At 19.5% G+C, this 15091-nt stretch overlaps 1 protein-coding gene across 2 annotated transcripts in view; it reads right to left on the bottom strand.

Moving 5' to 3' along the window:
• LOC108001957 (guanine nucleotide-binding protein G(o) subunit alpha) overlaps positions 1–15091 on the bottom strand; it is a 111527-nt gene that overhangs the window by 50043 nt on the left and 46393 nt on the right. For both annotated transcript variants that reach the window (XM_062079777.1, XM_062079776.1), the window contains 2 exons: positions 13461–13503; positions 8861–9002 (listed from right to left, as the gene is read on the bottom strand). In XM_062079777.1, coding sequence (XP_061935761.1) covers positions 8861–9002; positions 13461–13503 — 185 coding nt within the window. The remainder of the gene's footprint in view (positions 1–8860; positions 9003–13460; positions 13504–15091) is intronic.

The raw sequence follows: 15091 nt of genomic DNA, 5'->3' as shown, positions 1-15091 counted from the left end.
AGTATCTTAATCCACTTCTCCTTGATTATTGCTTGGATCCGAGGATGATTCGTTGTCGTTATGTATAGGAAGAATGCACAGCTTCATCGTTGGTCGTTTGATGATATCGCTACAGTTTTTAGGCCACGTGTAGAATATCGTCTATCCCAAAGTAAAGTTGCATTATTCTACCCATGCGTCATTATAACGGGAAAAGATTTTTCTCTTGTATTATTACTAAGTGGCTCTCTCGCAAAATGCTTATCGATTTGTTTCTCTGCTGTAAATACTCTTTGTTTCTCTGTTCTAAATACTCTTTGCTCTAGCGTTGTCAAAAATGCTGGAACATTTGCTAATATAGACAAGGCGATTTATGTTAACCTCTCTCAAATTATTTTCCGGTATTGTGGCCAACATCGCCGATCAGGAAATGACTTGAAATTCAATAGTAGTCTAAATCGGATGATAAAAGATAGTTGAGAGTTCAGACAGAATGTTATTTGCGTTAGCAGAATCTATAGCTCTTCGAATACTAATTTCTGTTCACCAATGACCGGCCACAAATGTTTGATGTTTGGTGACCATTCTTCCATAACCCACCGAAATGTGGCGCGTGCGGAGGATTCAGGCGCCATTCTATATATTTTTGTATTTGACACTTTTGTCTTATATTTCTTCATATATTTCTCATATTACTCTTCAAGAATACATCTAATTCATAAAACTCATTTCGCACGTCTATGAAATTTGTTCTGTTGTCTAAAAATTTTGTTCTGCAGCTATGAATCTACGCAAGCAATTCAAAAAAGTCTCAGTAGAGATGTGGTTAATTTTAGATGCCCTCGTGACAAAACATATGAAAATGTATAAATAAAATTTCACAAGTAATCGTAATAATCTTACGAGTTCTTTCACATGTTGGAAATGGACTCGCGTCAAGACTGCAAATAGAAAACAGCCGGATCGGCATTACTCATAACTGACCTATTATATATATTCTAAGGATCCTGGCTTTGTCTTAAAACATCTTATGGATTTTCGCACGATTTTTCTTACTTGCAGGCTATGAATTAATATCGCTGTCGACATAACGCTATTGTTGGGATCCCGTATGTAATAATCTAATATGTTCATTTCTTATTATGACTTCTATAAACGGAGGATAATATTACAGATAATATTATAAAATGTCTTTTCCGAAAGTGTATAAATGCATTTCGCAATCTGTTACCTACCTTTTATAATTTCATACTCATCTAAAAATACGTATAATGAAAGTAAGTTAGATTAGATTTTGATAATGGCTTGTCTGGCTAATTTTCTCTTAAGCAAATATAATTATTTTTCCATCTATTGCGTGAATCACCTAATTGAAATATGGTGTTTCGAAATGGTATATTAACTATGTAACGCTCGTTGCGTATTTTCTGAGAAGTGGGTTTCATACAATAATTTTCTCTTTACACAAATTTCGTAGATATCTCCTCCCAAAATTTTACAAGCTATCTATCTAAATCAGTATTTCTATATTCAGTATTCTATACTTTTAAATAATATCTAACGCGTGTCGGATTCTGTTGGTTACGCCAAGTGAAAGTGCCGTCGAGCATTCAATCGAGTCTTTTGTCACAACAGGCAAGAACCTATCCGGTGTTGGCCTATACATAACAATGCCTAAAATGTACTTATCTCGATAAGTATATCTATTTTCCTGAACTGATTGAATTGAGGATCAGCTAATGCACGATTATGGCAGTATTTCTAAATTTTTTTTCGCTAATGAGAGATTTGTAAATCTATAGTAATTTTATCTGTTTCTCCTGATACTGAATTAACTAAACTTCTGATATCTGAAATGTTTAATTTCGTTCGTTTGTATTTTCCTAGTCTCGTTCGTAGAATTTGTAAAAATCTTTAAATATAGGATTGCACTTTAAAACCAATATTCGCTCTCGCCATTCATCTAACATTATTGAATCTAATTTTCTTGCAAGAATTACTAAAATCATGACATTCCACAAATCATGATATTCATCTAATTTCTTCAGAAGATAATTTTTTCAATAAATTCTCTTAAAGCATTGGAAGATCTGATTTTGATTGGTGGCAGATCTAGAAATGCATCCGAATAGTAAACAGGAAGATTCGCGTATCGGGTTTGTAAACTCTTTCAAACCACCATGTAATTTGCTTCGGATGTAAGGACTGGATCGCGCGAGAAGCTTTATCCTTTAATAATGCCCGCAAATAATTAAATCTTTGCAAGTTCGATAAAGATTCATTATTCTGAACTAATGAAACAAATGTATCTCTGAAATTAATCCTTAGAGAAATTGTCAAAGATTGGCAAATTTATTTAGGACAAAATTGCCAAGTATAGGAGAGAGCAATGCTCGATCTTAATGAAGAGACATTCTTTTTTCTTTTTTGCGCGTCTTCTATAAAATCTTCTATTATGTGGATGTTATATTGAAATACGCATTTTCAAACTTGATAAGATGAGCTGCATATAATGATTTTAATTCGGTTCCTTCAACAATTTCTTTTATGATTTTTTGAATATTTATATATTTGTTGTATAAAGAACTATACGACTTATTCAATTTCTGTTTTCTTCTGTTTCTGTAAGCATAACTGACTGTTTGGAGTCTTCCAAGAATTTTTTAAACCTCACCAATAAGGTCTTGATCTAATGACGTTCATTGATTAATGACTTTAATTGAGCTTTCATCTTTGCTAACGTAAGGACAAGAATTTGCTTACCGGAATTAGATAAGAGATTAGATCGACAACGCTGAAGTTGATAGTTAGATGACCTCGATTATTGCGGTTACTCCTCGAAGGATCCTATTACCATAGGACTATATATTCGTTTATTATTATGAATTCTGAACGAATGGTGGTTCTTTGATTCTTTGCGACTAATTATAATGATTTTAACTGTATTTTGATATACACTGCATTGTTATCAAATTCTATTTGTGCTAGTTTTTATTTCTATATCAACTCTATTGCAAGACTATCGCGAGCTTTCGTTTTTCCTCCAATCCTTTTCTGGAAAAATGCATACAGAGAGATGGTTAAAAGGACCAATGGTCACGCTGAAGGGCAGTCTCGAAGGATGAGCTTTCGCGGGATCGCATCGCAATTTCGTGGAGGTCAGGATCTTCCCAAGTGATTTCTGGCATGCAAATATAGCTGGCCATTACTGTGATACTTTAGTTTAAATTAAAGATCTAGAAAACGTTAGGAAAATCGTGCCTGCTCATAAATTATTATCAGGCCATTAATAGTATTCGAACTGTTAAAAATAAAGGCCAGCTTATCTGACCGCTTCACAAGCCTGTCTTTAACACTAGATTTACGGAACCCGTCAATTTGATAAGTTTTTGATTTTATACTTCAAAATTCTGAATATGCAAATATTATTCTTTAAACATTATATATTGGTTTTTAATAATATAATATATATCATTAAAAAGCAAATATATATATCTATTCGTTTTCTCTGGAATATTTATATTTTATTATTTCCAGATGTTGTATATTTATTTTTATGAAAATCTGTCAATTTGACGGGTTAATTTATATAAATCAATTATTGCAAAATAACAAAAATGAAATAATAATGAATAAGAAAAAACAACACCAAGCAAATGATGATTGTTTAGCAATAAATATCAAGTATAATAATCAAGTATAATAAATATCATAAACAAGTTATTTATAATTGTGATATGATAACAAATAATTCCTTCAATGGTGAATTTTGCAAAGAAAAGAAGTGATTTTTGTAAATGAATCTATCTTATTATTTTATAAAACAAATAGATTTACGTGAGAAATAATTTCAATAGTGCGTTTTGTAAAAAAAAAAATAAATTTTATTTGGAAGTTTAGCAAAAATTTATTTTCGTAAATGAAGATTTCAATTTTTCAATATATTTTCAAAACCTATGCAAAAAAATATTATATTATTATGAATATAATTTATATTATTATATAATATATAATTATTATATAATTTATATTATTATATAATATATAATTATTATATAATTTATATTATTATGGACAAATCTTCAAAAAATATAAAATTGATAAAAAAATAATAAAAAGAATAATAAAAAGAATAAAAAGAATAATCAGTATAAATGAAAATTAATCTGGATCGGATTCTAATATAAATGAATTATGCGAAAGCGAGATAAAATTTGACAATATAAACGAAATTGAAGATTTTGATGACAGTGGAAATGAAAATTATCACAATATACCGTAAAAGAAAAAGAATGCGTATTATTTCAAATATTGAAAGCAAAAATGAAATAAAAGATGTTGATAATGAAGAAAATACTGTGAAAATACAATACCGTAGATGATTCTATCATATATTTTATAATGTTATATAATAATTGTTTTTAAATTTGACAGCTATCAATGCCTGGATTATTATACAAAGACACCACTAGAGTAAACAAAATTCGAAAGAATTTTGTTTTTCAATTAGCTAAAGAATTGCAGTGATCATCACGACGAATAAAATATAAGCTTCAATTCAGTGTCTAGGGTCTAATTATATTTGCATTAAATCTAAGTATATATGCGAAAAATATACATCCAAGATAGAGTATATATAAAAAATGTATTGAAGACATCAGTAAATAAAATAGATTTTAAATAATTTACAAAAAATTGCATTTTAATATATCCATCAAAAAGACGAATTTCAATAAAAAAAAAAGATATATAGTCAATGTCCGTAAATCTAGTGTTAACAAATAATCTTTTCTTAATTATTTTATGTCGAAAATTTTTTTAATTTGTAATAAATAAAAATAAGTCGTTTGTAAAATATAACTTTTAAATGCCACGAATAATTATAAGCAGAATGTATTAAATTGATTCTTGTGATAAAAGAAGTCATAAGTCAATTTCAGTAAAAAAATTTGTCATTGATAAACAAACTAAAAGAAAAAAAAGAATTTAACAATTGAAAATTTAAGAAACCAACGTATCTTAAATACATAAACTTATTAAAAGATTTCTATTTGTATCAAAATTGAAAATAAAATTAAAAGTAAAGGTAAAATATTATTTCATTAAACAACTTGATTTATTTAAAATTTAATTTAAGTTTTAATAAAGTTAATTATTTAATTTAATTGATACAATGAAAATTGATAAAATGTATCAACTGAATGTATAATCGGAAAAAGTATATAAGTATAAGTTTTAAGCAACAAAGTTAATTTGAAGGACAATAATATTTGATATAAGAATTAAAAAGAAAAATAAAAAAATCAATGTGCATTTAAATTTGTATGAACCAATAGAAATATACTCAATCAAAAAAGATATTATTTTACATTCATGTACATTTATTATTTTTTGAAAAAAAATCTGAAATTAAAAATTGGTTCAAGATGTATAAAAATATGATAAAAAATAAACAGAATAGAAAATTAAAAATTATTAGATTTGATAATAAAAAAATTTTTTAAATTCTGAAAAATTTCTAAAATTTTCTAAATGAATAAATCTTTATATAGTTTATATCTTATATATAGTTTACATTTTTTTATTTATATTTTATATTTATAGCTAGTTTATATGCTACAGAATAATGAAAAAAAAATAGATTTATTATAGAAAAAATCAGAAATACACTGTTGAGATATACTTGTGATTAAATTTTGCCAGAATTTTTACGAAAATTTTAGACAGAAGCTATTTCCATAAGTTCATATTTTAAGTAAATTTTTTACTAACATTACAAAATTTGACTTTAGAAGAAGATTCTCTTTCTAAAATCAGATTTAAGTCATTTGAAAGTATTTGGTTATATAACTATAGGACATATAATAAAATAAAGATTGAGATAAGAAATTGAAAAAGTTAATGTTTATTGAATACACTAAAAATAAAAAAAATAGATTAATAAATCTAATATCATAAAATTAATTGTGAAATTATTTATAATAAAAATGTTATTTCTCTAAAAATATTTATTTTAATTTGAAAACAATAAAAATGAAATTAATTATATGTTTATGTTAAATGAAGAATGAATAAATAAAATTATGGATAAATAGAAAAAAGAAATGAAAGAAATCAGAATAGAATACAACAAATGAATATAGAAGAAAATGAAAATATAAAATGAAAAGAAATAAGAATAATGTAAAATATAAATTAATTAGTACAAAAATTTAATAAATTTATAATTTTATGCATATATAGTAATGATGAATATGAAAAATTTGATAAGAAGCTATTTAATCAGAGAAAAATGAATAAATACAATGAAAACAGAAATAAATTTATCAATTTATCAAGTAAAGTCCAATTGATTTAAAATGAATATTCAAAATGAGATAAAAAAATAAGATAATTCAATATTATAAGATAAGAAATAATAATAGCAACAAATTGTTTTTATGTAACAAACTACTAAAAAATATACTATATAACTACTATAAAATACAATATTTCTTTGTTATTTACTACTCAAGTATGAGATTTCTTCTATAAGTCAAATATAATATTTTTCATGTTAATCTAAAGACACTGTTTCTAAATTGATAAAGAAGTTTATACAATATTAGATTTTAGATAATAGAATTTAGATACAATATTAGATAATTAGATAAAGAAGTTTATACAATATAAACTTTAATTATTTAACTTAATTATTAAAAAAAAAAACGATGAAAAAATTTTTAATAAAATGATATGCTTATAAAACACAAGCTTTATAGACTAAATCAACTGTCTATAAAATAAATTGAATAAATTAATTCAAATATTTTATAAATTTTATATTATATAAGACTGATTTATATATTTTCAAGTATCAGAAAATTAAAAAATATTTAATACTAATAATTTATGGTGACTAGATCATTATAATTAATTTACCAAATTAAAAATTAAATTGTTCATTATAATTAAATCCAAAGAAATCTATTAAAGAGCTTGGAGTAAAATTTTTAATATTAAAGGAAATGAAAATGAGTTTTGATACTCTATCAAAATAATATAATTACATAAAATAAGATTTGAAAAAATTTAAAATGTAAGATTGTCTATCAACTATAATATTTTTAGTAAATTAAGCACAATAAGATAAATGAAAAGATTTGATAAGTTTTAATTGATATCAATAATTTTCCATTTCAAGAAACTGTAGATATAATTATACCAATCAAACTATTTGATCTGACATATATCTAAGATATATTGAAATTCTAAAACATTTTCAAAATACAAATAAAATTGGAATTTTAACAGAACTCATTGGATATTGTTACTCTGATAAATAATAAATGGATAAATAATAAAACAGATAAAAAGTTTATATGTGACTATATATTTTTATTTAAGAAAGCATAATCTTAGAGCAAAAAATAATAATTGTTTTATTATTTTATGAATATACTCATTGAGCATCATATGAAGCTATATTTTTATAGTCTATGTTTATCATTCATTTTCGATATTCATTTACAATTAATTTTTAAATTTATTTATGATGCTAATAAAAATAAATAATTAAAAATCGTTATAATTTTTTCTGCTCCGTCAATATAACATACAAAAAGAGCAGAATAAGAAAAAAAAAGATTAAGAAATATTAGATTCGAGAAGCTGGATCGATTGATACTCAAAGCAATTTAGCATACTCGTTTTCAAGACATGAGCTCGTTTATTGACTCTAGAATAACGCGATACTGCACGATAAATAAATATATCGAAGAAAATGGTTCAAAAACTTACGTTTAAATGATTGATAATTTTTGACTTTCCTCCGATCGACAGGCTCCTTATTACTTATTTGCATCCATTATGAAAATTTTCAATTAATTTTCAATGAAATTTTATGTATTGAAATTTTATCTATTTCAAATATTGTAGATTTTTTCTTAAATTTATATTTCTTAAAATTATATAAACAAATTATTTTTTTATATGTAGAATATTAAATAATATTTAATTATGAATAAATGAAATTGCTGAATTTTTTAATAATAAAAATAATAAAAATACGAACATAAATAATATATTGAATACATATAAATAAAAAATATAAAAATTAAACATAAAAATAAATAAAATAAAATTCAAAAAGATCTAAATAAAATACTTATTATAATATTTAAAAAATAATATAAATTTTCAGTTAGGTTTCATTTCTTTTATTCATAAAAATATAAATTTGTACATAAATATTCATAATCTAATAATAACTAAATAATATATAGAGAATGGAATATATTATATTATTTGTATTATGAAAATTTTTATTTTCTTACATATCATCTTATATATAAATTCTTATATATTTTTATGTATATATCGAATAATATGAAGTTTAATCAGAAATAAAAATTTTTCATTTTATTAGGACATTTTTATATTATAATTGGATTTTTTATGTAGCAAAATCATATTATATATTTTAATCATATATATCGTAATTCTTTTTTATCTTTTAATATTCAAATCATTCTCAGATCATTTAATTTATCAAAAAAAAAATTTATGATATAAATTTTGTTAAATATTATACTTATTGCATATCATTTATTTTTATTAATTGTTTGTTAATTTTTATTAATTAATTATGAATTTCAATATAATTTATTGCAATAAGTATTTATATAAGTAATTTTGATATGGAATGGACAATATTTTAAGATTAAAAATATAATCATCGAGTATTACAAATCTAAGAAATTAAGATTATTTTAATAACGAAATAAAAAAAAAGTAGGATTTTTTAGAATGATCATATTATAGATTCCATTAAATTAATATTTATTAAAAGAAATTTTCAATAGAAGTTTGTTTTTCAATAGAAGTGTTATTTTCAACTTACCTCTCGCTCATTGGTCGAAAAGTTGATATCCAAATTTGGCATCGCTCTGAGAATAGCGACTAAAGATTGTATCGTGTTGCTATACACTACGGGCCTATACTGCTTAAAGTCCTCAGGTGTAAATCCGCTTTCATGAATAATTCTGGAAAAATAAATAATGTGCATTTTATTGAGTTACTTTAATATAAAAAATCAGTATGATTTGAATGAGAAATTATTAATGGGAAATATTTATTATTTAAATAATTTTTTTAATAAGATAAAAATTTGTATACATTATCATTTTGATTTTTAATGAAATATGAATAATTTCTCATAAAAATATTAAATATCTTCATTCATTCTAAAAAAGGATAGCTTCGTAAGTAGCTTTGTTCATATTCTAAAATATATTGAAAAATATTAAAACATGTAAATAAGTAAACGTATATAACTATATGATTTTATATATAAATATTTTTTATATATTATAATTTATATATTTTATTTTTTGAAATATATTTCAAGAACAAATTTTTTTATATGTATCATTTTGAATTTTTTACATTTTTTTAAATTTTATTACATAAAATATAATTTTATATGAATTAATACATATTAATTATTTCATCAAATTTCATCAAATTTTTTATTAGAGTTTTTATTACGAATTTTTTATTACAATATTTTGAAATTTTTTTATTAATATTATAAATAAAATATTACATTATTATTACATTAAATATTATTTAATATACATTTGATATACATTTGATATACATTTGAGATTTGATATACATTTGAGATTTGATATACATTTAAATTGAATTATAAAATGAATTATATTCTATATTTTTTAAATTAACAAAACATAATTTTTTTATAGAATAGAAATATTTTTTAATATTATACTAGTCAGAATATTTATTTACAAATAAATATTCCAAAAATATTCCTTTTAAATAAATATTTATAAATTATAAATTATAATTTATAAATTATAATATTTATAAACATCTTGAATAAGTAATTCATAATTAAGAATTCAAACATGTTACTGTATAATTTATTTTTTAATATAAGAATTACTGATTTTGAATCAATAATAATAATCGGTTTTATTATAAATTATTATTCTTAATATTAATATTTGTTACTTTTTATTTAGGACAGGATTTATTCACATAATTTATTAATTTATATACATTAATTTTAATTAATGTATTTTATGTATTTTAATGTATTTCATTAATGTATTTAATTAATATTTAATTTAAAATTTATACACATTTTGTAAATATTATTTAAAGAAAACTTGCATTAAATTGTATTTTAAACTATATACTTATATTTATAATTAATTTTAAAATTTCAATAGCTATTTATGATCAATATAATGATATTAAAGAGATATTTTTCAACGAAAATTTATTATAAAATACATATACTTTTGTGAATTATTAAAATTATAAATTTATTTTCGTTTCAATTTTCATATTTTTTTTAAAGATATGATTATCACATCTGATGTGGAAGATGATGTTCCATATTTTAATTCATCAGTGCTATATCTCATTCATCTTTTTTGTAAATAATCACTTTTATCTCAATTTTTGTAATTCTTTCGATTCAATTCAATTTTTGTCTATATATTTTTTATATTAAATTTATATATCTATTTATTTATTTAAATATTTATATATTTATTTATTAAATATTAAATATATTAAATAATATATATTTAAAAATGAATGATAATGAATTAATAATATGTGTAAATTTTAAAATTTATATATCAATTTTAAAAATTAAAATTATAATTAAAATTATAAAAAATATTTATATGTTTTTATAAGTTTTTTGATTAGATTAATAATAAAATTGGGATAAATTAGATAGAATTTTTAAATCTTATGATTCGATTTTTATTGCTGATATAAAGAAAAAAGAGAATGAGAAAACTAAACTTTAAAATAAATTTAAAATTATATGTAGTAAATATGTAATAATAGAAATATATTATAATATTAAAATAAAAATTTTCAATTTTTTTTTTAATTTTTTCTACATAAAAATTCTTTTAATACATATTCTTCATGAGAATTATTTTTTATTAAAATAAAATTTTTTATTAAAATTTAATTTGTCTTATATTTATTTATTAATAAATAAATTCTATTTCGTTATTTAAAAAAAATATAATATTAAAATTAAATAAAATCAAGACATTAAAAAAAAAGAATATATTAGAAAGATGTACGGTTCTTATGGTACTTAGTTACATTTAAAATATCAAAGACATTGTTAAAGAAAGTATATAAATAATATATTTTTAAATTGTTTTTATAACAGTATATCAGAAATGATAAGATGATGAAATTAAATAAGTAATGAAACAATTATTGAAATTATATTAATAAATATAAATATATGTTAAAAATATGTCGTATTGATTTAAATTTTAGTTAAAAAAAATTTCACTAATTTTTTAACAAGTTTTCAAATGAAAAGAATGAAAATTAATTATATCTAATTTTTACAATAAAAATTAATTTTATTTAAAATAAGAATTAAAAATATATTCATATACGTTCATTATATGATAATGATTATAAAATAATGAGATTAATAAAAATACAAAATAATTATAAAATAAATTTCTTCAAATTTCTAAATTTTTTATAATTATAGAAAAAAGATTAAAAATCATTTTGTTAAAATTGTTTTTAAGACTTTTCACATTTTATTAAATATTAAGACTGAAATTGTTTTATCTTTCAATTTTAATTATGTGATTAAAAAAAATTTGGTATTAAATTAGTATGGTATTTTTTGATATTAAATTAAGAAAATAAGAATACAGAATTGTTTTTTATCTAAAAATCGTTGCCATTATCATTGTGTACAAGCTTAAAATAACTGTTATTTGACAATGTATCTGCATACATCAGTAATAATGTTTTATAAAAAGAGTAAAAAAAATATTTCTTTTATATTTAATCATTTTTTTTATTTTTTTAATTAGCATAAATTTTCTTTAATATTAATAGACTTTTTTTAATCTCACATTTAAAATTAAAACTAAAAATTAAAAAATTTCAAATTGAAATTGACATTCGATAAAATATACCAATTAATATATAATTTATCAATATTTAAATATTTTAAATAATTAAATGATTAATATAAATGATGTATATTGTGAATTCTTTAAAAATTATTTTGAAGGAAAAAATAAAACATTTTGAAATCTAATTTATTGTTATTTTGTATTTTTTTTAGTTTCACTTTCTTGCTGCATTGTGTATGTACATTTTTTTTTAATAAAATTTCAAAAATTTTATCCCAAATTATTATTTAAATAAAAATAATAATTAACTATTTTCTATTTTAACCATTAAGTTCAATGATTAATTATTTTTTAATGATATATATAAATATAAAAATATATAGTATAAGAGTAATAAATGATTGTATTTTCAAAAATTGAAATATCAAAATAAAAATAAAAAAAGCAAGGTTACTCAAAATAATCATATATGCTATTTTAATAAACAATAAAATATTCAATGAATAATAAAAGTTATTAAAAAATATTTTAATATGATATATGTTATATATGTATATATACATTATATATGTATTATATATGTATATATAAATAATATATTATATTATATATTATATAAATAATAAGAAAAATAATAAAGATTTAAATTTAAAAAAATTAAAAAATTTTATTAAAGATATTTTCTTAAATAAAATGAAATTTTACATACATATTTTTATTTATTATTGTAATATGATATTATTTGTTGAAATAAATTCAGTGATTGCAATATATATTGGTTTAAATTTAGTTCAATAAAAAGAAAATATATATATAAATTATCTCAATATAGTTATTAACTAGAAAAATCATATTATATTATTTTAAAATTATAGTTGTAAAATGAAAATGAATATTTTTGTTACATAAAAAAGTTTTATTATTAACATTTAAAATATATTTATAAAAGATATATTTTATACTTGTATAAAATATCATTTAATATAATATTATATACTTATAATATGTAATATATGTAAAATACATGTATAAAATATATGTAATACATATCTAAAAGTTAATAGCGTAGTTTCATTTATTAATAATTTGATAAATAAGTTTTAATTCTTGTATTTGTGATATAAATTATGATATAAATAATTCTCATATATATAATTATATATATAAATTATATAATAATTTTAATAATAAGTAATGAAAATTCTTATTATATAATTTTTTATATAAATTAAAATTAATTATAGCGGCTGATGGAAAATTATCTTGAAACATATTTTAAAGATTGAAAACCAAATTAAATAAATACAAATCTTAAATTTAATTGCTTAATTTATTATAATCATATTATTATATATATCAGCCAACTAAATTTAACATTAGTATAATTTTAACATTTTTAATAAATAAATTATTACATGCCATAATTTCAATTTTTCAATTTTTCACAAGAATTTTTTATTAAAGGAATTTATTAACAAATATTAAAAATTAATAAAGAAAAATAATTTATATCAATTTCGAACAATAAATATGTATTTTTCAACTACTTACTTCATTTGTTTAACGATAGTACTTTTTCCAGATTCGCCGGCACCTGAAAATTAAAAAGAATAATTAAATTAATGAATTAATAAAAAATAGCCTTTTTAATTTTTAATTCTTAACTATTTAAATAGATTTTTTTATAAAACAATGGAATTAATTTTCTATTTTTTTATCTATAAATATATTTTTATAAAATATACTTATAGATAAGAAAATTTATTTTATTTTATTATGAAAAATAAAAAGTAATCAAAACTACGAAATAACGCGATGAAAGAAATTAGATATGTTTTTTCTAATGAAATTTATTGTTATAATTTATATATGAAATTTTAATAAAATTATATAAATTAATAAAATACATGAAAAAATCGAATAAAATAAAATAACATGGAATAAAATTAGTAACAAATAATAAATTATTTTTTGTTTTGTAATTTTATTCATTTTATATTTTTATTGTTTTAATATATCATTCACTTTTTTTTTAATTTTATGCCAATATTGAAAATAAGATTCTTTTCTTAAAACTTCTTTATAAAAACTTCGTTTGCCAAATATTCCAAAAATTGTATTTTTAAAAACAATTTTCATTCGTTTATGAAATGATTATTTTGAATTAATCAATATATATGTATATTATTTTTTGTCGATTTTTAAAGATTAAAACATAAAAGTTAAAAATTTAAGATTTATTAAATAATAATATAAGCAATTTTATTTCACGTTTAAATAAAATGAAATGAGCACAGAATTTAATAATGATATGTAATTATATTATATTATATTTTATTTTTCTTCTACTTAATTAAACTTTTGGTTATGATATGATATTAAAAATTGATTTTAAATAATATATTGTAAAATAAACAAAAGGACAATATATTATTTTGTAAATGAATATTTTACTATAGATAGATTCAATTTTATTAGATAGATAATAGCAATTTATCAAAAAATTGCAAGAAAAATTTTATAAATAAATTTATATTTATATAAAATTACTAATATTTTGTAAATATTATATTTGATATATTTCAAATAACAAGACAAATTCTTTACATTATTTTATTTTATTTTACATTTTATTTATTTATATTTTACATTATTTTATACAAATTATTGAATATTATGAGTTTATTTTGATTGCATAAAAATCCAATTTATTTATACTTTAATAAATAAGCTTAATAAATAAGCTTAATTAAAATAAAAATATTTTTATACACTAATTTTTGTGTTTATTTTAATCTCTGAAATCGATTTTTGAAAATGATTCTACGAATATATTAACAATTTAATTATATTAATTTAATTATATTTAACAATTGTAATTATAATTAACTTTTTACAAATAATTTTTTGCTTGATAAACTTCGAGATCATTATAATATTCATAAACTATATATTATAACTATATATTTATAAACTATATATTTATAAACTATAAATTATATATTTTCATTTTATATTTCTGTTATTGTAATTTATTGTAATTGTAAATGTTAATAATTATTGTAAATGTTTAATTATTTTTTTAAATTTACTTTATTTCAAAAATAATTGTACATTTATAATAAAATAAGTTGATGTAATAATAATAAATATATATAATTAATTATTTTATCTATTTAAAT

This window comes from Apis cerana, linkage group LG9 (genome assembly GCF_029169275.1).
Source record: "Apis cerana isolate GH-2021 linkage group LG9, AcerK_1.0, whole genome shotgun sequence".
In the NCBI taxonomy this organism is placed as follows: Eukaryota; Metazoa; Arthropoda; class Insecta; order Hymenoptera; family Apidae; genus Apis; species Apis cerana.
This window is presented reverse-complemented; position numbering and strand designations above follow the sequence as displayed.